This window comes from Pecten maximus, chromosome 5 (genome assembly GCF_902652985.1).
Source record: "Pecten maximus chromosome 5, xPecMax1.1, whole genome shotgun sequence".
NCBI lineage: Eukaryota > Metazoa > Mollusca > Bivalvia > Pectinida > Pectinidae > Pecten > Pecten maximus.
In genome coordinates, this window is record NC_047019.1 from 23,289,394 (window position 1) to 23,316,514 (window position 27,121).

The 27,121-nt window shown below is 35.5% G+C and overlaps 2 protein-coding genes across 2 annotated transcripts; one reads left to right on the forward strand and one right to left on the reverse strand.

Annotated features, from left to right (window-relative positions):
• Window positions 1-307: 307 nt before the first annotated feature.
• On the reverse strand, window positions 308-8,823 carry LOC117327571. The gene is made up of 3 exons (XM_033884628.1): window positions 8,808-8,823; window positions 6,485-6,544; window positions 308-4,252 (listed from the first exon to the last, which is right to left on the reverse strand). Exon 3 carries the CDS (start codon window positions 4,089-4,091, stop codon window positions 2,109-2,111), a length of 1,983 nt encoding a protein of 660 aa, XP_033740519.1. The 5' UTR covers window positions 4,092-4,252; window positions 6,485-6,544; window positions 8,808-8,823; the 3' UTR covers window positions 308-2,108.
• A 973-nt stretch (window positions 8,824-9,796) lies between these two features.
• LOC117327572 lies at window positions 9,797-22,701 on the forward strand. Its single transcript, XM_033884629.1, has 3 exons — window positions 9,797-10,151; window positions 14,954-15,250; window positions 18,627-22,701. The coding sequence occupies exons 2-3, from the start codon at window positions 14,984-14,986 to the stop codon at window positions 18,915-18,917; spliced, it is 558 nt and encodes a 185-aa protein (XP_033740520.1). The 5' UTR covers window positions 9,797-10,151; window positions 14,954-14,983; the 3' UTR covers window positions 18,918-22,701.
• The last annotated feature ends 4,420 nt before the right edge of the window (window positions 22,702-27,121 follow it).

Sequence of the window (27,121 nt, forward strand, 5' to 3'; positions counted from 1 at the left end):
TGATAGTCTTCGTCTCGCCGACTAGTGATTATGTCTATTGATAGTCTTCGTCTCACCGACTAATGATTCTGTCTATTGATAGTCTTCGTCTCGCCGACTAGTGATTCTGTCTATTGATAGTCTTCGTCTCACCGACTAGTGATTCTGTCTATTGATAGTCTTCGTCTCACCGACTAGTGATTCTGCCTATTGATAGTCTTCGTCTCACCGACTAGTGATTCCTTAATTGATTTCTTAAATATGTTGGGAACCCCAATGGTTATATTCATGCAAATATATCATGTTTTAGATAAAAAAAATTAAAAACTTTCAGTGTGAATATTAGATTTATTATAAAAACATGACATTCGATCAACTATTTACATTGTTAAAAAATACAAAGTTTTCAGCATATTCGGATACTTAATATTAATGAACATTTTCTTTGTATTTCGAATTCAAATTGATGCAGTTTTATATCTAAATCAAAAACTAAATACATCTTAATTTAAGTCAAATCGATAAGTCTACAAGAAGTATGTCTATACATTATTCATGTTGTTGAAGAATGGCATAGCATACCCAATATGTACCTATTAGTGACGTGATAACCAAAAACAATACATTGCCTGATATTTCAAAACTTCACAATAATATAATTTTCAATGTGATTATTTATTGATAGTCCACCAACACGACAATAAATTTATCTACTGAAGTATTCATTGGTTTAACGTGAAAAAAAAATATCATGTGCAAGATACTGTTATAGAAAGGTCACAAGTTTATTTTGTGTGTATGATTTAAAATTACAGAAGAACAGAGTTAAATCAGTTAAAACAGATCTGTCAACCGATTTCAAAATCAATTAAATCCGTGGAAAATATTAACGAAGGAAAAACTGACATGGAAACAGATGCGAAGGTTGGAAAAAGTCTTAAGCAGTATAACACACCTACTAATTTATAAAGTATATTGAAGAGTACAACAAGTGTCCTTTTAATTCTTCTTGTACATAACTTGCAATAATAGTGATACAGTTATATAGAATGAGCTAACTCAACATTTATATATACGTAATATGAACATTAGCTTACAAAAATATATTTCAGTGGGTTAATTTCTACCCGTCTACATAACATTTTGTTTATCAGTCAATTCCTATCAATCTTGTAGTATACTTACCAATTCCTATCAATCTTGTAGTATACTTACCAATTCCTATCAATCTTGTAATATACTTACCAATTCCTATCAATATAGTAGTATACTTACCAATTCCTATCAATCTAGTAGTATACTTACCAATTCCTATCAATCTAGTAGTATACTTACCAATTCCTATCAATCTAGTGGTATACTTACCAATTCCTATCAATCTAGTAGTATACTCACCAATTCCTATCAATCTAGTGGTATACTTACCAATTCCTATCAATCTAGTAGTATACTTACCAATTCCTATCAATCTTGTAGTATACTTACCAATTCCTATCAATCTTGTAGTATACTTACCAATTCCTATCAATCTTGTAATATACTTACCAATTCCTATCAATATAGTAGTATACTTACCAATTCCTATCAATCTAGTGGTATACTTACCAATTCCTATCAATCTTGTAGTATACTTACCAATTCCTATCAATCTTGTAATATACTTACCAATTCCTATCAATCTTGTAGTATACTTACGAATTCCTATCAATCTAGTGGTATACTTACCAATTCCTATCAATCTTGTAATATACTTACCAATTCCTATCAATCTAGTAGTATACTTACCAATTCCTATCAATCTAGTAGTATACTTACCAATTCCTATCAATCTAGTGGTATACTTACCAATTCCTATCAATCTAGTAGTATACTTACCAATTCCTATCAATCCGAATAGTATACTTAATTTCTACCGATCTAAGTAGTATATTTATTAAATTTCCATCGACTCAAGTACTTAAAACAGTTAATTTCTTTTCATCTGAGTAATATGCGTACTTAATTTCTATCGATTTAAGTATTTAATCATTTAACGAAGTAAATTCTGTCTGAAAACCGTTGCGGAATTTATAAGTCATTTAGAAATAAATATATAAATCGAGAAGTAACTGCATTTGCAGTATCCCTAGCTAAAGATGATAAACTAACAGGAAAATTAAACAGTGGATGTTTATATGAGTTGTTGGTGCTGTAGAAGCTGTGTGATCTGCTAGTTGCTTTCGAGCTTGAAATATTGGTATGCTGTCTTTCTCGATTACAACATGTGCTCTATCTTGCACCATCACACTAGTGAAATTATCTACAGAAGATTTGTGTTCAACACAAAATCCATGGTTATCACAAAAGTGCTTTCGAAACCTTTGCTTCATATAATTGTTCCTTTGCTCGATAGCAAAGGATGACATTAAATCAAAGACATCTGCCGAAAAAGACTGATGATTCTGCTGGAAGAATGACATTTTATAGAAACCAAACTCTTCTCTTTCGGGATAAAGTCGAGAGATAGTGTGCAGTATATGTAACCTAGAAATACTCAATCCATATTTCCTTGACAACTCATCGTGTCTTAGTTTATTATAGATGTTATCAAAGACAAAACCGACATCACCGACACTTTGGTCTGAAACAGCTTCACGGACTTCCCGTTCAATAAGCACTTCTTTTCGTTGTTTAACGGTCTCGCTACAAAGTGTATTCGAAGGATGTTTCGAAGACCCGCATTTTTCTCTTAACATTTCGAGGGGATAAGAATCATAATCATTACAATCTAATCTGACTGTAGAGAGTGTACACAATACATCCTCTGATGACACAACCGTATCTAAACTTACAGATGATCCGCCATATTTGCAAATATAAACGCCCAACGATTTAAGGATATCACTAACAGAGTGCCTTTTGTTGGAACACCTCGAAACCTCCTCGTACAAGGATAATCGTGATTTCATCCAGTCTTCGAAACGTTCGAGATTGAAGTCAAACTTTATCCATGGAAGAAGCTTGCTTTCTTGATTTAAAAGCATTCTTGGATTTTGGAAATCTTTGGTTTGATAGGGAATATATTGTAGTTCTTCTAATGTAAATGTATCATGTGTTTCTGACATATGTCGACCCGTTGTCGTATTCCAAATGTTTTGGAGAATACTCAGGATGTCTTGAAATTCACAAGCACATTTTTCTGAAAGATTGTTTATCTCGGACTCGCTTGTTAACCGTTCGGTAATTATTCCAGTACGATAATCTTTCAACTCCTTGACAAATTTAGAATATGTGCTGCTCAGATGGTGCATTTTGAATTTTACTTCAAACCAATCCCTCTCCTTTGCTAATTGAATAATTCGCATCTCTTTCTGTTCAATCACTTGTCGTGTGTTTTTTATCCAATCCAGTCCTTTTAATGTGAAAGGAAATGTTGCCCTTAGCTTCACTTGGAACCACCCAAATTCAGAATACCCGTCTAGTGTAGAGCGTAATTTCGACAGGAATGTCTTGTAGATGTCTAAACCATCGGTCGGACGCCAAGTCGGTACCCTCTGCAATATCGTGTCCTGGGTATGTGTCCAGAGATGTGCGTTTGTGTCGTGGTCGTTCTGAAGGACATCGGGTATCATGTACATCACTACTCCCCACGTGGTAGGATATTTCTCAGCCCTGAGTCGGTACTTCGAGTATGTTACCGCGTATTTGGAGTGGTACGAGTTCACTAAAATTTCAGCATCAGATGATAATACGTTGTCGGAAAACATTTTCAAATAAAACGACACAATGTTTTTCTCTTTCTGTATCTCAACAAATGAAACGTTAAAATTAGCACAGAATGCTGACAACAGCTGGATTAAATTTTGAACCGACGATGTTTTGATTTCTCGAATGCCTACACGTTCCATGAATGACAATTCTGAATGAACGTCATTAACGAATGCTCCAATGGTAGACAGTTTGTATTCAAGCGGCTGCATGAGTTTATCCATAAACGAGAAAAAGGAGAACTTTTCCGACATTTTAGATCCCAGATACTGGAAAATGTGTTCTCTCATCAATGCGTCTAATTTGTAGTTGTCCTTCAGTATGATTGTAAGGCCTTGTAACGACATATACATCTGGTCAGCCATATGTCGGTTGTTAACTTGGACCCTCTCCAGCCATGCGGACCGTAGCCTAGAACGGTCATACTGGTGACAGTTGTGGTTTATGAGTCCAATCGCCTCTTCTCGGTAACGTTGAATAGCTACCAGGTACCTGCATATGATTGTTTGTCGTCCTTTACATCCTTCTGCAAAAGAAATAAGAACATTTGGGTTATGTTATAGATCTACATTTTTTTCTGTAGGCCTTAGCTTTTTAACACAATAACGACACAAGCTAGTTTTAATCTGTGTTGATATCCTGGATAGTGCGGACAATTCTACAACAAGCTCTTACGTCATGTCGTGAAGTATAACAGACGTAGTGCTCTATAGAACCTGTATTAAATTAAACATTTATAACATTGAGAATGATATGTAATGCATCTGAACATCAGTATTAATAATGCCAAATGAGTTGAGTCTTAATTACAAAATTATCATATCAATGTTAACTTAAAGAAGCACAACACAATTGCAGAAATGATATATAACATGGTAACACCAGAGACCTATATTAATAGGTCTCTGGTAACACTAATGACGAAGGAAGACAACTTTATGACTCGTGCCCTGACCGGGCCTCGAACTCACGATCTATGGCACCACAAATACCCGCAGCTTATACTGCTGCGCCATATCCGCGTTCTTAAATAAATAAATATATATATATCGTAGTATCTTCTTATCATACCATCACCTCAGACTTACGTATTTCCTATAATGCTGTTAATAACTTATTCTACACATAATATATTATTGTGTAGGTGTTGTATATGTATGTGTTATATTTTTACCAGACTTAGTGACACACGATGAAAATACCTAAGTGCGAAAAATGTAATGAGGACGTTATCAACCATATTCTACTTGTTTGATTCACTAGTTTTATGATTTGGAGAACGATTGTTTATCCTACGCTAGCCTGTTTGAGAAGTACTGGAAATTCCGTTATAGATTCACTTCAGTATATTATAGATTCACTTCAGTATATTATAGATTCACTTCAGTATATTATAGATTCACTTCAGTATATTATAGATTCACTTTAGTATATTATAGATTCACTACAGTATATTATAGATTCACTTCAGTATATTATAGATACACTTCAGTATATTATAGATTCACTTCAGTATATTAAAGATTCACTTCAGTATATTATAGATTCACTACAGTATATTATAGATTCACTTCAGTATATTATAGATTCACTTCAGTATATTATAGATTCACTTCAGTATATTATCGATACACTTCAGCATATTATAGATTCACTTCAGTATAGATTCACTTCAGTATAGATTCACTTCAGTATAGATTCACTTCAGTATATTATAGATTCACTTCAGTATAGTATATATACACTTCAGTATATTATAGATTCACTTCAGTATATTATAGATTCACTTCAGTATAGATTCACTTCAGTATACTATAGATTCACTTCAGTGTATTATAGATTCACTTCAGTATATTATAGATACACTTCAGTATATTATAGATTCACTTCAATATATTATAGATTCACTTCAGTATATTATAGATTCACTTCAGTATAGATTCACTTCCGTATATTATAGATTCACTTCAGTATATTATAGATTCACTTCAGTATATTATAGATTCACTTCAGTATATTATAGATTCACTTTTCACTTCAGTATATTATAGATTCACTTCAGTATAGATTCACTTCAGTATATTATAGATTCACTTCAGTATATTATAGTTTCACTTCAGTATATTATAGATTCACTTCAGTATATTATAGATACACTTCAGTATATTATAGATTCACTACAGTATATTATAGATTCACTTCAGTATATTATAGATTCACTTCAGTATATTATAGATTCACTTCAGTATGTTATAGATTCACTTCAGTATATTATAGATTCACTTCAGTATATTATAGATTCACTTCAGTATATTATAGATTCACTTTTCACTTCAGTATATTATATAGATTCACTTCAGTATATTATAGATTCACTTCAGTATATTATAGATTCACTTCAGTAAATTATAGATTCACCTCAGTATATTATAGATTCACTTCAGTATATTATAGATTCACTTCAATATATTATAGATTCACTTCAGTATATTATAGATTCACCTCAGTATATTATAGATTCACTTCAGTATATATTCACCTCAGTATATTATAGATTCACTTCAGTATATATTCACTTCAGTATATTATAGATTCACTTCAGTATATTATAGATTCACTTCAGTATATTATAGATTCACCTCAGTATATTATAGATTCACTTCAGTATATTATAGATACACTTCAGTATATTATAGATTCACTTCAGTATATTATAGATTCACTTCAGTATATTATAGATTCACTTCAGTATAAATACCTTGGACCAGGTCTGTTGTAATCTCTGCCGCATTACTTAGGTGAGGGCATTCAGTGTTACCTGTAAAATTGTAATAAAATCGGGGATACATGTGAAGCAAACATTATAGTTTGAGTAATTGGACAAGAGTTGTCTCCCTTCAATCACTTAGAAGAAAACATCTCTATTTTGTTCATAACAGACTGTTAGTGTTTTCTCTCCTCTTCTTCTTTTAGGGTAATGATCGGGGAATTTGTCGAACGAATGATATAAAATATCAAACTTTTATCAATAAATCACGTTATTCAATGGTCAATCAGCAACTCTCCAACCATTACTTTTAATTAAATGCTATTTGACATTAGGCTGTCGCTTTATTTCATTCCCCCTGCACACTCTCCCATCTACGGGTAAAAACTATCCCCAGTAAATGAAGAAAAGTAAGCGGGAGCTCACATAGATATACTATACCCCGTCATCAATAAAATATATGCGAGCTGTCTTCTGTTTTCAGAAAGAAAGCAAGTGCGACCATTGACCTTAACCTTGATCAATGACAACCCAAATATAACCAGGTGTAGAATTAGATGCTGTAATGATTCAAGACAATTCTGTACACTAATTTTTCTCTGGAAAAAATGGTAGTTCAATTTCCTAGTTATTCATTTTTTTCAATTTCAACAAGCTATTTACAATAAATAAATAACAAAAGCAAGAAACTCATACATAAATACAAACAAACATTCTTTCTGTCTTTTGATGGGTATAATGGTCGGAGTTGACCTTTCTCTCGTTATTGTACCCATCTCACCCACCTCTCATTATAAAAAAAAGAAAGAAAAAAATATCAAAAACAAAACATATTCATACGTCCCCTTTTCTGTCACCTGTCTCCCCTCGTTCCATCAATCCCTTTTTTCCACCTCAAGTCGCCTTTTCCCTTTCCGATCATTTTATAAATGAAGGAAAGGGGCACGAGAATCTGCTATATCTTTAAAAAAATAACCCCGTCTTTGCCGGAAAAAACTGTCTGTTTCAAGAAGTAGAAAAAGGATCTCACGATCGAGACCATATCCACTAAATTCGCAAATGTAAATCTTAAGGAGCAAAGAACTGTCACAAGTGCAAAAAAAATGTACTTCGACACGAAATTCTACCTTGTGGGAATAAAACAATTAATGCCTAAAGTACCATTTTTCCAATCCTGTCCCGTCTTTCCACAGAATAAAGATATCCATTTCTGTTCTCTGTATTACTGAAAACTTCCCAGTTTCGAAAACTTCTGTGTGGATTCGAAGAAATCTTAATATACCATATTGTTATTGCTTTCCCCATTAGTCAAATGCAATTGAAATTGATGGTCGCACATTTGTATCATTTCTCCGAGAGCTTTCGGGGGACTAGGTCCTAATCGCCTTTTGTCAATCGTTGTCCGTCGTCAGTCCGTTAGCAATTAACATTTCCGACTTTTTAGAAACCCCTGAATCAATTTCAATTTTTCCAGAAAGCCTTCCGTGGCAAGAGTTCAACCAAAATTGTGAATTATATGGTCCCCAACTCCCAGGGGATTGAAGGGCGGAGTATAAAGGGGTAAAATTGAAGGGAATTTCAAAATCTAACGAAGGCCAAAATAAGGTAAAAATTCTCTCCACTGACGGTGCTTATGGATGTCCCTGTGGAGGGGTTAAGCTTTACTGTAGTTTATATTGGGAATCACAGTTTTGAGTACCATTTGTTAAATTTTCTATTGGGTTGATTTGATTGATCATTACGGGATGGCATTTTGATGGTATGATATGTTAGTCCCGACAGACCCCAGAGGTTGGCATCTAAAGGGTCAAATTCGCGGAAATATTTCATAACTCAGGTGACCGTTTAGGCCCATGTGCCCCTTGTTTTCTGTCCCACATCCCACTTACGTCAAATTCTGTAATTTCAGATGCAACATTTTCGACTAAATTTACTCACGATGTCATACATAATACTACATGTTCCTTAGAAAATAAGTTATTATTTTGTGGGAAATATCCTGACAGCCTCAGAATTCAGGGATTTTGCAGCATTTCTTCAAGGGTTAGGCCCGCAGACACTTATCATATCTTTTGTCTCACGCCCCCAGGTAAATTTAAGCAGATCGGTCATTTCAATTTTCTGTGCTAATTCCACACGATGCCGAATTAAGGCTTCGTGTTGTTTATAACTTCTGTTAGCGTCCATAACATCATATCCCAAGATAACTGTGTCACTTCCTGTGACGTAATTGATGTCTCATGAGTTACGAGAGATATGCCTGGAAATAGCTACACACAAACAAAACGGAAACAAAAGATACACATATCCTTACCTGCCCAACAAGGCCCTATCTGTGTCACACTTATCCACAGAAATGATATCCGGACAATAAAGCCGGTGACACTGAAAGAAGATATGATAAAGTTTTGTTTTGTTTTTATAATTCTGAATTTTTAAAAGTAAACATTATTTTGATGTGTTAAAAAGAAGTGACATTTTGACCGTAACTTATCCGTCTATGATGATTGGAGCACAGGTATTCGCCTTGTATGTTAATATGTTAATACACATAATTAGGTGTATTCAATTACGTTACTCAAAATGGACTTATTTCACTGGCTAAATTTATTATTGATGTAATAGAGATAATTAATTTACAATACTGATGTCCATCCTGTGTGAAACAATTGTCATTGTCCTTGACAGACGAAGGACGGAAACATATGAGTATCAATTACAGCCTGTCCTGGTACACTGTAACCCGAATTATCATGTACCAGATATATTACAAGTACTTCCCTATGTACCACTTTATCATATGTAGTGACGATACATTACTTCAGACGGCACAGTTAAATGGTATAGAGAGAGACATTGTTTATTCTGATAATGATTGTGTGATCGGGGTTATAAAAACTATAAACAGCTACTGTGTTCTCGTGCTCATCACTGATGATAGGTATTAAAATTGTGGAAATCTAAAACATGGCCTAACGATAAATGGGGAGGTATATTAAGTGTGGATAAAATCTTACCTGAATAACCCCGAGATTCGCATGGTGCTTAATTCTGAGTTAAAATAAGCCACAATCTTTGTATTTATTTAGTTATATGTCATCTTATGGGATTTTCCTATTAAATCGCATTCTAAATTAAGCTCATGAATTATAATTCGGGCAAAGTTGAGTAAGCCTTTGTGTTAATGACTAAATAAAAAAAAGAAGGAAGGAAGGAAAGAAAAAAAACCCATCACGAAAATACTTAACAAAACTATTACAGAGTCCCCTGCACCGGAACTACGTCAAGTTATTGTCTGTACACGAGTGTTAGTATCCATGTGTGTGAGAATTAAATCAATACATGAAGAGCGCATGAACATTTAATTGAGCCATGGTTGTGAGCTTTTAAATTTTTTATGTATTAAAGCTTCAGTGTCGACTTATGGAAATCGATTGTCCGTGGTCCACGATACAGGTGTATGTATACACGAACAACCAGCCAGCTACACACGCCACGACCGTACATTGCGCCACAGGGTAAATATACACATGTGTGTTGGAGTGATCGCAGACGAAAACATTGAGTGCGTTGGTAAAAAGCTTTGTGCCGACCAAGATGAATTCGTGATATATGTCAACAGAACTGCTGTTAGGAGAATCACATCCCGTTATTTCAGGTTTGTATGTTACATTTATGTTTTACGTATAAGAATTGTGTTGTTGGGTTGGTTATAAATATTATAATATTCCTGTTTTGACTCGCTGTAACAAGGAGGGTAATTTGTCATCGTAACTAGGCCACTAGATCGTACGTGCCTCCTTGTCATAATATTAACCTTAACACACTGATAGTCAGTGTGACTGCCGACATGCCGATGGCGTAATTCAGCATTAGGTATCGGTGCCCCGATCATAGTGATTCCCCTTTAGCTTCATATCGCAGTGAAAGGAGGCGTTAAACCAGTAACCAACCAACAAGTTTCATATCAACGTCTGCTCGGTATCCCCCTAAGAAGAATATACTTAGGTCTTGTGAATCTTGTTGAAAAGCTGTCTGCAGCAGCACGCTGACACATGACTTTCATTCACTAAATGCTCCCAGAAGCCTAGGCTTAGTTAGTACTACAGCTGGTAATCGATAGTGTCCAACATTGTGACCGTAGCTACACCAGTGTCTGGTCCCCTCTCGGGTTAGTTCGATAGGCGATATGTCATATGTCAAATCAGAGACCTATATACTATATATATACTAGTATATAGGTCTCTGGTCAAATGTATCTATTTTTATCTCATGATCGGTCTGTTATCCAATAATTTCAATCGTGTAACATTTTTGCATTATTGATCTATGTCACAGAAATATATTATGACGTCATAATATGGATAGTGACGTGACGTCTTCATGATAATAGCACAACCAAATGGGTGTCTCCCTTCGATTTAACACTCCACATATTGACTAATAAAAATGTCGAAGTAATCTTAATAGCTAATCCATTTCATGTGATATTTTACTACTTGTTTCAAAGTTTTAAATCTTTACTCGCCAAGGTCCGCAAAAAAAAAAAAAAAAAATTCATATGGATGATAGCCTATATATTCAGTAAAACTCGGATAAGTCGAAGTCGACGGGACCAAGCAAAATATTCGACTTATCCGATGGTTCGACTTATCCGTGTTCGTCTGTATACAGAGACATAATGACATTTTACTGACCCGAGAATCATCGGTTGTATGCCGAATACCTGCCCTGCAGGTAGGGCGTAAGAATTGTACCTGCTGCCCCCATTGCATGATCGTAAGAGGCGACTAAATTTGGGATCTTATCTTTTCTCTTCTTTCTTAACAACTTTCTTCTTCCTAATGTCTCCCTTGACAATGCCTCACTTTTGGCCTTTAGTTGAGCGTTCGCTGCTGTGAGGAAGGCTTTGGGTTCTGTCCCCTAGCCGAGACATACCAAAGTCTTTAAAAATGGTAGTTTCTACTCCTGCTTAGCGCTCAGCATACAAGGAGTGGGACGACTGGTTCGCCCGTTGTCAGTATAATGTGACCGGGTGGGGTGTGCTGCTGGGTGTCTTCGGCTGTATGCTTCAGTGAGGTAGCACTATAAATCGGCAAAAGTTCCGGCCTATCACAAGGAGACTTGACACGAACATACCGCAGCCTCCCAAAACACACATACGCGCTCACCACACGCATGCATGTCGCACGCACGGGAGGCCGTCCTTGAATGACCTTGGCTGTTAATAGGACGTTAAACAAAATAAACCAAACCAAATGCCGAATACATGCTTGATCTAACGTGGTCTAAAGGAAGCAATAAATGATTAAAAGCAAATTAACTTAACATGATAACAATTATTAGTTCATTCAATAAACAAACAATATAATTATTCAAGGTTACTGATTAAAACAAAATACATATCCACTATCCAGTATAGAATTATCTTTCCATAGACACGTGATTTGCACACCGATAGTCGTACACATTACAGCTGCATACTACTATGAAAACGATACGTATATATGCATATACGTGTATATATTGCGCTCACATTATTTCTCTTCAATGTATATATAAAGACACTAGAACTGATATCTTTGGCCCAGAAACCTATTAACCTAAGCCTATGTCTCTCTATATGTTGGACAACATACCTTAATCATGGATCAGTGTTTATATGGAGACTTTGTTGGGCTACATTACTATGCCACATATTATCATTTCAACGGACTGTGCCAAAAAGTCTCTAGGTTAGCGTATGGGGACCTAGATTTGGCATGGAAGACCGGTTCTGGCTTCGAGCCACCACCGCTAATTAAAAACAGCCAAAATCTATCATCCTGATCTTATAAACCCGACGGAGAACTTCCATCTTATTGCACAGGGGCTTGGCACGATTTTCCAAATGATAGTCCATATATATATGTATATAATACCCCTGTGTCTTATTGATATAAATACATGTATAAGAAAATCAACGAATCACTATATACTTAAGGTCAAAAGTTTCGGTTTCTAGTGTAAACAAAGTGTATTTTTTTATTTAAAAAAAAGAGTGATTGTGTCACAAATTGCACGAGTTGCCTTATTTACCTTAATGCCTAATGTTCGGTATTGGAGTCGGAGGAAACCCGGACATAAGGCTATGTTGGTAAATGCACGTAGCGCTTTCATGCCATAGGACGTCCACTAACAGACGTTAACGTTGAACGTCCAATATTTCAATCTAATTAAATTTCTGTATTGACTGTATGGCCCATAAGTACCTGTTATAAACAACACAATACATACTATTGGTATAGAACAGCAATACAACAAACGTTCTTCTGTTCAGCTTAACAAGTGTAAGATATTCAAATGTAGTGTATGGCCGATAATTATATTTCGGTATAAAATTTGAGGGCCCTTTTTGAAGCTTTACACCTTTATGTCCCGATCTGAACGGTCTGTATAGGTGGACTTTAGCACATGCTACTAAACTTTTCTGGAATGTAGGCCAGACAGCGTGCTATTTTAATAAGTGTAGTCTAGTATTTATCTTTTCATGTTTCTGATAAGATTGAATCCGTGTACACTGTATATTCCTGAACATGTTCAATAAAAAAATACCTAACCAGTTGTATTGAATGTTGATAAGTGACGATCAGTTTTGATAACTTTTTCGCCTTACGGCCCCGAGGAATCAATAAAGAGTTAAAGATGGACAAAACAGTTGCATTATGTATTTTTCGACACATTATCATCTTTAGATTGATTCATAATTAAATATTTACCATTGTATGGCACTGCCACTATATAACCCTACCAATTCAGTTGCGAGTTCATCAGCTTATGAACTGCCAACTGAAATTTGAATTTGAAAATTAAAAAAAAAAAATCGCACGAGAAATAAAAAATCGCAGCGCGCTTCATGGAATTTGCCTCTATCCAGTTGGCATTCATATTGACTATGAATGATAACTGAAAGCCGTTCAATGCTTCAATATTTACATTTACACTGCAGCCCCACTATATAACCTTACCAAGCTCACTTGAAGTTTACGAGTCCATAATTTCCAAACCTTTATTATGACGTCATAATTGCCATATCGGCCATAACGAAAGATAGCTGTTGAAAAGGCTGTACCGTCTTTGACGATAATAATTCTACGTTAGGGGCAAAATTTCTGGATATAGTCTTTAAAAATCGTTGTCAGATGTAAATATAAGCACTGAACTGCTTTCAGTTTGATGTTATGGGCTAATGAATGCCAACTAGACAAAGGCAAATTTAATTAGCGCGCTAATGTGCAATTTATTTATGTCTTGTGTAAGTTCTAGAGGGGACTGTGGAGTAGTCGTGATTCTCGAATTTAGAAGTCAACTTCTTAATTTTATCACTGATTTCATTGGGTCTCATATATCAAACAAAACATATGGATATGAATAAGCTTTCAAAATGTGTTTCGGGGATATAGAAAGGATCTAGATTCTGATTGTCGATATGTATGAAGTATCTCTTGAGAAAAACCACACGATCTGTTGATGCACGATAAAGGTGTCAACACAATTCTTGATGAATAAAGAAACAATTTATCGGCATATTGATAAGGAAAATTAATGGAGATGTCTTTGTTACTCATATTATATGATATAAACAGTTCACAATATAGTATATTGTCTTGTAACAATGCTATCAATCAAGTTTTCTGTTCTTTTAAAGGAACGATGGCGCACATCATTGTTAAAAAATTGTATGTGTTTATTATTACATTGTCTTCTTGTCATAACAATAAACCTAAATGTTGTTATTTATTATAATCACATATTATTATTGATTTCCGGTCTGTTAGAACTTATATAAGAAAGTGAAAGTGTAGACGTCATTAAAGATGTGGGAAATATTGATTAGCAGCATCAGTTTGTAAGGTGGTAATTGGTATAACACAGTTACACAACTCTATCTTACGCTATGTACTGATGAGCTGTAAAGCTTAAAAGTCAATAAAATGAATTGAATTGAATATAGCGACATTGTGGTAATTGGTATGGGCGTACGACAGTTACACAACTCTGTCTAACGCGTATATTGGTATGACAGTGTATATCAATATGTGTAAGGTGGTAATTGGTATGGGCGTACGACACAGTTACACAACTCTGTCTAACGCGTATATTGGTATGACAGTGTATATCAATATTTGTAAGGTGGTAATTGGTATGGGCGTACGACAGTTACACAACTCTCATGCCTACATATAACGAGAGTCCCTCATTCCCTATTATAAAACTAACGATCTTAAGGCATACACTTCTTTGTATATTGATTAACGTTGAATAATTATAAGATACGCTAATCGATAAGCCATTCGGGTGTTTCAGCATTGCATTTGTTCCGGGAACTATCTGAATTAGAATTATGATGCTTTATCATTGAATTTGTCCCGGGAACTCTCTGAATATATATTTTAATTATTTCATCGTTATTACTTATAGGTTTCTAAGAACGTCTTCATAGCCTCCAGCATGTGTCTTTTGGAAAACGCCTGCGCCTTGCTTCTATTCACCATGGAGAGTTACCATGTGAGTAGTCACATCATGGTAATAACAAGAACTCGTCTCCTTCCGCGCAAAGATCTAGTCCGTCTCCGAATATATTTCCTCATCGACCTGCTAACAGTTTTCTTCTCTTCATTTGTGTTTCTACAACGACTCCAATGGTTGGCAGGCATACAAATTCTACAACATCTCTACTACTTTATTTTCTGGGAGAAAACGAAGCCAGCAAAGAAGGTTGGTAGCATCAACATAATACTCATAAATGTTTAGCTATTCATCGATACGTTAAAAGAACATATACGCTTTGGGTACAATTATCAATTTTGAAAGTCATATATCTGTTCCATAGTGAAATATTTTCTGTGTAAGCCTTGATGATTTCTTGACTTGGAAAAGCTAAAACTCGCCCATATCTCAATGCATATTTCAAAGATCTTTTCAATATCAAATCTCATGTACGTCGATGATTTTTCTTTTGTATACCATATCATTGAACTAGTATAATTTGTTTATGCTATATCACAGACTGTTGCTGGTTATTTTCCTTTAAAAAAAAAAATTATTGATCTTTTGACACCTCGATTGTATGTGAAGACATCTCCCCGAGTCCCTACCTGTATGTCCTGGGATGTTAAGACTTATAACCTTTGTTCCCATTGCATGATCGCAAGAGGTGAACCACGGAACGTTTCCCCTCCCAATTGTCGACATTGACATTGTCCATTGCTTGCCCTTTTAGCTAAAGAAGGCTATGGATTCTCAATCTAATTAAAACATAGATGCTCATTCTCACTATGTTACATGAACAACTAATGGTATCGTATAGGGGCCACTGTTATCTCAATATTTCACATTCAGGGCGAATTATCAAATTATTTGATGTCATTGATCTCACCAATTCGTAACAATAGGCATCTTAAGTTAACCATTTCGGTACAGCATGTATATGTTTATATGCTTCGTTGGACGAAATGACTTGACAAAATATGCAAGCTATGCACTCTAGTCATGTTATTTCGCACATACGTAATTCACTTACAACATTCTGTAAGCAGTAATTTGATTGTTTTATCGAAATGATCATCCTGACGTGACCCCTTATGCAATATTGTTAGATGTTGATGTAACGATTTTAATTAGATTGATGGATTCTGTTCCCAGAACGAGGCATGCCATAGTGACTATTCTGTACGGTGCTTGCTTGACGCACTAGAAATGTGCGTTCATTGTGAAAGGACGTTCAGATATTCAGTCTCGAACAGCCAAACTAACTTAGTACATCACTTCCTTGGGTCCGTGATATTCTATACACTACCATACAATAACGAGTGTCAGGATCACCACAGACTCTTTAACGCGTGTTGTATTGGTTTTAGAATCCTAGAACTAATCTCTTGACGTTTGGATAACCTCAAAAGCTGACAACTGATCTCATGTCGTCCGTCTTATCTAGAACCACACAGCTGATCTCATGACCAATCTAGAACCACACAACTGATCTCATGACGTCCGACTAATCTAGAACCACACAGCTGATCTCATGTCGTCCGTCTTATCTAGAACCACACAGCTGATCTCATGACTAATCTAGAACCACACAGCTGATCTCTTGACGTCCGACTAATCTAGAACCAGACAGCTGATCTCATGACATCCGACCAATCTAGAACCACACAGCTGATCTCATGACGTCCGACTTATCTAGAACCACACAGCTGATCTCTTGACGTCCGACTAATCTAGAACCAGACAGCTGATCTCATGACATCCGACCAATCTAGAACCACACAGCTGATCTCTTGACGTCCGACTAATCTAGAACCAGACAGCTGATCTCATGACATCCTACCAATCTAGAACCACACAGCTGATCTCATGACGTCCGACTAATCTAGAACCACACAGCTGATCTCTTGACGTCCGACTAATCTAGAACCAGACAGCTGATCTCATGACATCCGACCAATCTAGAACCACACAGCTGATCTCTTGACGTCCGACTAATCTAGAACCACACAACTGATCTCATGACGTCCGACTAATCTAGAACCACACAGCTGATCTCATGACGTCCGACTAATCTAGAACCACACAGCTGATCTCATGACGTCCGACTAATCTAGAACCACACAGCTGATCTCATGACGTCCGACTAATCTAGAACCTCACAACTGATCTCATGACGTCCGACCAATCTAGAACCACACAACTGATCTCATGACGTCCGACTAATCTAGAACCTCACAACTGATCTCATGACGTCCGACTAATCTAGAACCACACAGCTGATCTCATGAAATCCGACTAATCTAGAACCACACAACTGATCTCATGTCGTCCGTCTTATCTAGAACCACACAGCTGATCTCATGAAATCCGACTAATCTAGAACCTCACAACTGATTTCATGACCAATCTAGAACCACACAGCTGATCTCATGAAATCCGACTAATCTAGAACCACACAGCTGATTTCATGACGTCTGACCAATCTAGAACCACACAACTGATCTCATGACGTCCGACTAATCTAGAACCACACAGCTGATCTCATGACGTCCGACTAATCTAGAACCACACAGCTGATCTCATGACGTCTGACCAATCTAGAACCACACAACTGGTTTCTTGACGTCTGACTAATCTAGAACCACACAACTGATTTCATGACATATAATATGTTTACCCACATATAATGCCATGGCGTCCGATCAATCTATTCCAACAAATCTAATGTCATGACGTCTGACTAATTTATTACCCACATCTAATGTCATGACGTCACACTAATCTATTAACCCAACTATAATGTCATGACGTCTGATTAATCTATTAAATGTACCCATATATTATGTTATGACGTCGGACTAATGTTTTACCCACATAATAATGTCATGACGTCGGACTAATATATTACCCCACATATAATGCCACGACATCAGAACAACAAATGAACCAACATCTAATGTCATGACGTCAGACTAATCTATTAACCCAACTATAATGTCATGACGTCAGACTAATCTATTAACCCAACTATAATGTCATGACGTCAGACTAATATATTAACCCAACTATAATATCATGACGTCAGACTAATCTATTAGCCCAACTATAATGTCATGACGTCAGACTAATCTATTAACCCAACTAAAATGTCATGACGTCAGACTAATCTATTGACCCAACTAAAATGTCATGACGTCAGACTAATCTATTAGCCCAACTATAATGTCATGACGTCCGACTAATCTATTAACCCAACTATAATGTCATGACGTCAGACTAATCTATTAACCCAACTATAATGGCATGACGTCAGACTAATCTATTAACCCAACTATAATGTCATGACGTTAGACTAATCTATTAACCCAACTATAATGTCATAACGTCAGACTGATCTGTTAATATGTCATTACGTCTAACTAATCTATTCCCCACTCTAATGTTATGACGTCAAACAAATATATTAACCAACATCTAATGTCATGACGTCAGACTAATAAATTAACCAATATCTAATGTTATGACGTCAGACTCATATTTAACCCCACATATAATGTCATGACCTCTGCCTTATCTACAGTATTTATCTTCACTTTAACAGATAATCAGCTGGAGTTCTATCGACTGGACCAAAAGCAACTTCCAACAAGAATGGCACTTTGATTCCATCCTTGGTACTTTATTTGACATCGGCGTCCATTTGGCTTTCGCTGTACTTCTCGGGGAATATCTGACCACAGTGCAGATAGTTGTATCCTTGATGGTTGGTCACAGTGTCCTCTTCATGTTCCTATGGAGCCGAAGGTTTGCTTGGAGTAATCCCTGGTCTCCACCAAAATGGGTACAGAAGAGAATTCAGCCAGTTACACTGGATAAGGCCCGCTGGTTTTAATGAGTCTTTCAAATAGGTCGAAGTCATGGCATTGCGTGCAGTTGGTGTTTAGTTCAATGCATAGTAAATTTCTCAACTTTAATGAACTTCAAACAGGGAAACAATCAAATGAATAAGGGTAACCTCATTAATGCAGCCGATACCATTTTTATCTACAATGGTATAATAAAATGATAATTGTTACAATAATGGTAAACATTATATTGAAGTGAAGGATGTTGAAGGTGAAGCGTATATATGATTTGTATGTCCTCATTAAGACTATGATAATATAGAGTGTAGCTGAATCTCCGATGTCTATTTGAAATGTTTGTGTTAAAAATAGATTCAATATCAATTAAGATCTGATGTTACATATACTGTAATTTACGAACATAACACGTATCTAAGCGATTGTATCGGTAATCATTTAACATAATAGTGTGCGGAGAAGAGACTTACTGAATATCCTCATCCGACCACAGCTAATACATGTTGTACTACACAGTTAAAGATCCTAGCAGTCCTGTAATTATACCAACAGGTTGCTTTATAATTCTAACGTTGCCACATAATAAAAAAAAATATGCAATGCTAATATTAGTGTTGAATGATGTTGTCATTCAACAAGTGTATTTTTTTCAAAATGCAGCAAATTCCAGTTTAATTAGGCGATATTTTTTTTAACAGGAAAAATGCACTTGATATCAGAACAAAACTATCCATTATATATACGCAAAACTATAGGATTCGTGGTTAGGAATAAGATTCATCAGTTTGGTATGAATGATATATATAACAAGTTAATTTTGTACACAAACAAAAATTGAAAACTTTCTTTGAGAGCTTTCGAAAACGTCTGTTTACAACAGCCGAGTGTCGGTGTTCTGGCCGCTGAATGTTTACACCAGCCGAGTGTCAGTGTTCTGGCCGCTGAATGTTTACAACAGCCGAGTGTCAGTGTTCTGGCCGCTGAATGTTTACAATAAGGCTAGTGTCGGTGTTCTGGCCGCTGAATGTTTACAATAGCCGAGTGCCGGTGTTCTGGCCGCTGAATGTTTACAACAGCCGAGTGTCGGTGTTCTGGCCGCTGAAATCAGCTTACTTCCCAAAAAAGGCCGAGTGATTGAAGTCAAATTCGTAGAATGACATTTCGTCCAAATGGATACCAATACTGTAGGTAGGCAGAGGGACGGATAAGATGTTTACCCATTCCGCCACTTATTCTAAAGTGTTGGAAGGGAGGGAAACTCGAAAATAAGAAAAATTAAAGAATCCATATGGATAGCGAAGGAAGGGAAATCATTGAACAGAGACGAGGGGGAGGGGCACCAGTTGAGCCATTTTTATGACCCTATTTTAAGGGGTATTGCCAGGTTCAATGGCCGACAATATCAGATGAAAATAGGTTATTCAGAAAACATCCAATACGGGGCGGAATGTGAAAACATCATACCCATCCATCTGCCTATCTGCAGTTTTAGAGTGCAGTTGCGTTAAATGTCGCACCTTATGAAACAATTCCAAACAAATATTGAATACGTTTTCTGTACTTTAGTAGAAAATCAAACAGTATTACATGAATTTTCAAACAATTGTTCCTCATTTATTGTTGAATGGATTTTTGCATTATTCTTTTTAATTACTAATGATAGTTAGTGTGTATTTTTGAATAATTCTTTCCATTGTTATTTCTTAAATTACACAGGCAAAATGTCTTGAGGCAAGTTTGACCTGAAAAAATATTGATCTGAAATTGACCTGAATTAACAGGAAGACATTTTGCCTGTGTACTGTATTTGTTCTCTTCTCTCTGTATATATCAGTAGATCTTTAGAGACTTCTGTCTTAAACACAGGGGCCAAATAATAATGGCATAATATTATTGTCAGATATGTTCATGTTCAACACAGTCGGAGACATTATATCTCATCTTAGATTAAATATTTTGTATTTTACTAGATTCTGATTTTTTATATTGCTTTTAACAAACAGTGACTTGATTTTAACTGATTGAGTAATTTCATGATGACATGTTTATGATAATTTACATGTACCTACCAGTTGGTTTCTTGTTTTGAGCTAAGCTTGAAATATATAGGTTTTACAGTTGATGTAGAAGTACGGTCATAGTAATGTGTTGTTACTGCTAGATTTTACCTTCAAAGCCTTTCTGGTTTTCGTTTTTAAATATTTTTGTATGTCTACGTGTATCAAAACGAGACAGAGATCATTATTCATTAAACCATTCTCAGCCATGTATTTTGTTGTCCAGCATGTCAGTTTATGACAAAACAAATAACTTATTTCTAATAGTTTAGAATAAATTCTATACATGTGATTATATATTGATTTCTTGTTGCATATCTCAAACCTGTACATGAATTCGGTCAGATACCAGGGAGATAAATTGGATGAGAATGGTTTGATTAATAATTTTATCAGATAAATATATTAAGTGTATGTTATGTTCATTGGTGGGAGCTAGTCATGATATGCTACTGTGACAATCTTGTCAATCCACATATCCATTTCTGGACAACAGTATTTTGGAAAGACTAGATGGCAGTGAAGGATCAATGCAAGCATAATTGCTTTGTTTGAATTGTTTATTTTTATTTTTCATTTATATGATGAATACTTGTATTAGATTGATGAATGTTTCAAATTTATCCCACATTTCAGTAATTCTTCTGATGATTAGTTTTAGTTTCTCACTTATGTTTAATTTCTCCTGGTTTTCCACTATTAACGCATTTTAAACAGTAATTGTAAAATTAACTATTCCCATTTATATTGTACAGTATACATATACAGCTGTACATAACATCATGATTTCCATTATCTTTTTGATATTTCCTAATACGGTAAAGTTTGCATTCCTTTTTTAAACTTCTGAGAAATGATTGGATAAACTCGTGATTTAAAAGTTAATATCGCAATATATAAGATATAGTATGTGTATTTTGTGGCAGTACTGTCATATGTAGGAATTATGAGATGTGATTAAATGTCTGTGATTATTTTAAATGAGTGGTTTGAGTTTTCAGATCATCTGATCCGACGGATCGCGGAGCTTATAACATGACGCGATGACCTTCGTCCGTCATCTGTCTGTCAACTTTTCTATTTCGTTGCTACTCTTCATAAACGAGGGATGCATTTTACGAAATTTGGTTAGAAGCATCCCAGGGAAAGGGGAACAAAGATTGCATAAATTATGGCTCTGGCCCCTCTGGTACCGGAGGGGTGGAGCTAAATAGGGGAAATAGAGGTAAGTGCTTTAAATCGCTACTAGTCATCAATGTGAGAATGGATGTTGGCCGTATTTGGTCAGAAGCATCCTGAGGGAAGAGGGAACCAATTTTGCGTAAAGAGTGACTCGGGCCCCTGGAGCGGAGCCCAATATGGGAAATAGAAGCAAGTCCTTTAAATAGCCTCTTGTCATAAAGGGCATAATAGATTTGACCGATTTTATTCCGAAGCATCCTTTGCTGAAGTAGAATCATCTTTGTATAAACAGTGGATCCGGTCCACCAGGGGTCTTAGGGGCGTTCCAAAAGGGAGAAATATAACAAATTCTTCCGTAGAGGTTTTTGAAATAATCACTGCCATATCAAGGCGAGCGATACTGGACCTCATGTTAATGTAATGCTTTGTTTTTTGTTGTTGTTTTTTTTTTGTGTTTGATTTTTTAACAATTCGAAAAATGTTTTTATCATCAAATGGTTGATTAATTTAATCTTAAATGAGAACATGTCATCTTCCCATTTTGGATTTAGAATTAAAATTGCGTTTCTATAAATTGTGTTTGCTGTAATTTATCGCTACCATCTTTATCATGATTGGTCGCTGTACCAGTTATATAATGGGGATCGCACATGGATTAAAAATGATTAGTCTGTCTTCTTAGATTGGTTCGCTAGCGTTATGTATATGCAGCGATTGGATACCTGCTGTCTGTGATTTCACCATTCGTAGAGGTACCCTTTCGGAAATTATTTACAAACACAGACTAGTAAATCAAAAAGGATTGTCGGACATTGTTCTCTATTGCACGCAAGGTGTCGCTGTTGTTTGGTTATGGTTTTTAATCCTTCGATGGAAATTCACACGATGATCATTTTGCCGTGCACTGTTAAGTTGATGAACAGTCTGAGCATGTTAAATCGTTGGACGGAATAGAGATAAACTGATCAGAAGTTATTCCACAGATGTTATTCTTCCTTCCATTGACTGTCTGACTCTAAGTGAAGCTACACTGATAGATCGGAATGAAACTAAAAGTAACTAACAAGTAAAAACTTCCACGAAAGCTAAGAGGGGTACCAACACCATATTTATTAGTAACTCGTTATAGTAAAGTTTGAGATAAATGGGTATGTTAATGCTTGTGTAGTTATGCTGAAAATTTATTGATGTGAGATATAATTCGAAAATTAAATGAAACTTACATGTAAGTTGGAATTTGATTAGAATTCTATTCCACTCTGGATAGTACGTAGGGATCACGTGAGATGAGTGTGCGCATGTCATCAGTCATACAATGTACTTCAAAGTTGCGTGTGAACACTTTAAACCATTGATCGAAGGAGTTCCCACTAAGGGAGGGAACAAATTCGAACAAGGTAGAGCACGTGATCCCTACGTACTATCCGGAATTTTTCAAATTTCATTTTACAGGTAAGTCTCATTTAATTTTCGAATTCTGTTACCAATCCTATATAGCACTCTAAGATTACGCGATATATTCAAAGAGAGTGTTCACGTGCAAATGTACAAATCAAATAAAAACGTAGTCAGAACAAATTTCTAATCGCTATGTATTTAGATAAAGAGTAAAATATAGAAAGCTATATAAAGATAAACAGGTAAAATGCTCAAAAAACACAAACGAAACAAAGCCCATAATAACTTTGGCTATAGGACTGCAAAAAAAAAAAAAAACAATAATCAGAACAACTCTGGATGGACGTGATTAACAAAAGGAGACACAGATGTGTAAAAAGAATAGTAAGCGAATATCTATCCACACTTTCCTGAATGGTGAAAAGGTATGTAAAATGTAGAGTTTCAACTAATTATAAATTCTGTGTTCATTTATTGATGTGGAATACAATTACTATTAACAGTTTTATCATAAAATCTACCAAAGGTAAGGTAGATTTAGATGTTCATGCTGCTGATGTTGACGCCGCACACATTCATGTCTAAACCAGTAGTCTCTAATACAGTCTTAATCCAACGGGACATTGTTGCATTATTGACTGGTTTATGCGGCTTGTTCCAACTAATGAATAGCCGAGTACAATTACTTTGAAGATCTATTGTTCTCTCCAGATATCAATGCTAAGAATTCACAGGGCACAGTTTCAATTTTGCCTGAAATGCATCCAACGGAATTTCCTTTTGGTGGTATCCATGTCTCGACTTAAAGCGAGTGGTTAAGCTGGGCATAGGGACCGACTATGAAATTTGGGCCTCGTATTGAAGGAGGTATTGAAGGATTTTCTTGTTAAGACCTACTATTCTCTGACTATCCAGGGCCGTGTACCCAACGACTGGTTTCATTTGGTTAGTTTATATCGACGAGGTAGCACTCTAAAGACAACTAGACAATCCTAATGATAATGACATACTTTTTCTCCGAGAAAATTGTTTAAGTCAATGGTATACTAAACAGATTCTTATGCGTTTTCGATTTAAATGAATCTATACAAACCGACTACCTCACCCCTCTCAAATCCTCAAATCTCTCCCTTCTCATCCCGTTCCCCTCCTTTCGTCAACCTGGTATTAAGATATATAACCCCCGTCTCTCCTGAAAATAAACTTTCTGTTTCACCTGTGTAAAAAGGATCTCGCGATCGAAACCATAACCCACTACATTCGCACATCGTAAGAAACAAAAATTGTAACAAGTGAAAAAACTGTACTTCGACACAAAATTCCAGGCCTCGCCCCCTTTCTGTTCTCAAAGATATCCTAATATACAATCTTTTTATTGTTATCTCCATTAGTAATATAAAATTGAACTTGATAGTCAAGCATAATTTGGTGACAGTCTCGGAATGAAGAAGTTTACACCTTTTCTTCGAGAGCTTCTGGGGCCGCGCCCTTATTTTGTTCTGTCCCACCTCTCTCTAACATATCAAGCCATTGGATTTCAGACGCAACATTTGATGATTTTTTGTTTGACTCAATTAACCCATTATGCCAAACATAATACAGCATTTTCCATAAAGAGTTATTGTTTTTCGGGTTTAATTATTTGTTTGGCTTAAAATTGTTCACTGTCGCATCTTACCACATATAACCCAACAGAACAAGTTATCAACATACATCTTGTATATAGCCAATCATTGATGAAACGACACGACCGGAAAAACATTTGGGTAAAATTGTATTGGAAAGCTGGCAAACCATGCAGACTCATGCAGTTACTCCATGTTGACTTAAAAGTTGATGAAACGTGTGCGGGTGTGCTCCCCGAAAAAGAAAGAAATATATAAAGCTCTGTGGTGCATTATAGTGCATCATAAACCCAAAAATGGAGATTTACAAATTAAAACCTTTTGAAGGTTTTTTCCTTAAAACCTTTTTATTTTTTAAATGAAATCGTTGTGATCACCATCAGCTGAGTCTTGACATTTTAGAAGGGGTTGGGGGGAACACATAACATTACGTCGTTGTGGTTTGTATGATAATTAACAAATCTGGACGAAATATTGTCTGAAAAAAAATTGTATACCAGGTAGTAACTTTATTAGTTGAACAATAATGAGTTAATTTTATTGATAATGTTCAAGTTTATTCATTACCACCACACAGTGTATTCATCAAATGATGTGATTCTAACAAATGATAAGATAATAGACTAGTACAACAATATAATCACTTGCAAGTTCCAGCGTTGTAAAATACAAATTATTGTCAGATACTGAAATATGTGAAAAGGTATTAGAATGAGTCTGAGTTTGAAAATCTGTATTTATTTGCAAAATATCAAAGAGAACGGATGCTAGATCTGTGAAAACTCTATGAATGTTAAGCAAACGCCTATATATTACAATGTAATTTGGTTGAGGAATAGCTGGTCACAAAACAAGTTTTATCGTATGACCTGCTGACAATTCTTTGCTATTGTTAGGCTAAACAATTTCAATACATACAAGGATTAATACTCAGTATGAACAGTTACATATATAGAGGATATCTAACAGTGTCTTCAGTAATATCAAATATATTTCACGAGTGGGGCTAATATTTTGATATTATCAAAATATTAGCCACACGAGTGAAATATATTTGGTATTACTGAAGACACTGTTAGATATTCTGTTTATTACATTTTTTATCAATAAAAACCCTACCCGTATGCTAACTAGGACTACAGCGATAATTTGTAAACAAAAAAATAGTTTCCCCTGTCCAGGTGCTGACATATATGTCGGGCTTTCTGATTGGTCAATTATCTTGGTATTTTCTAATCATTGATTTGATTGGTCAAATCAGCAAAAGTGATATTTTTCACGAGTGAAAAATATGATATTTGTCACTAGTGAAAAATATCACTTTTATAGAATGAATAATTTTTGATATTTCACTGGTAAAAATGTAATAAATAATACTACTTGTGTACAATCTCGGCGAACAACAATTGATAAACTGATAAATGAAATATTTCATCACAGTATTTACGACAGAACATTAAAGCATACACACGTAATTTCACGTGTCTCTCTTGTTAAACAGTATTTCATTCCTTAATTCGTTTTCTTTGTAAATATACATAACCAGGGTTTGAAGGATGGTACAGTTCTCTGATGACATATAACATCTATTTTGAACATATTAGATCCAACTTTATATTTCCGATACAAAAGATTTGACCTAATTTCTGAGTATAACGGACATTCCATAAGAAAATGATATTCGTTTTTGATTTGACAAAAATTACAATAAAGCATTTCCAGAAGTATTGGAATCGGGCGATGCCATCTTCCCGCTTCTACTGTCTATTCAATCCTTGAGAAGATACCTGAAATCTTGGATTTTTGTAAAACAATATATTAAGAATTAACAATATCAAGAAATCTATTGTAACCCAATTCATTTGAGAAAAGTATATAACATCTGGCTCGTGGCGAGTCTACGAGCTCTCTATGCCAGTGTCTCGTACCCTTGATTGGAATAACGATAAAAATACATCAATATCTCCAACT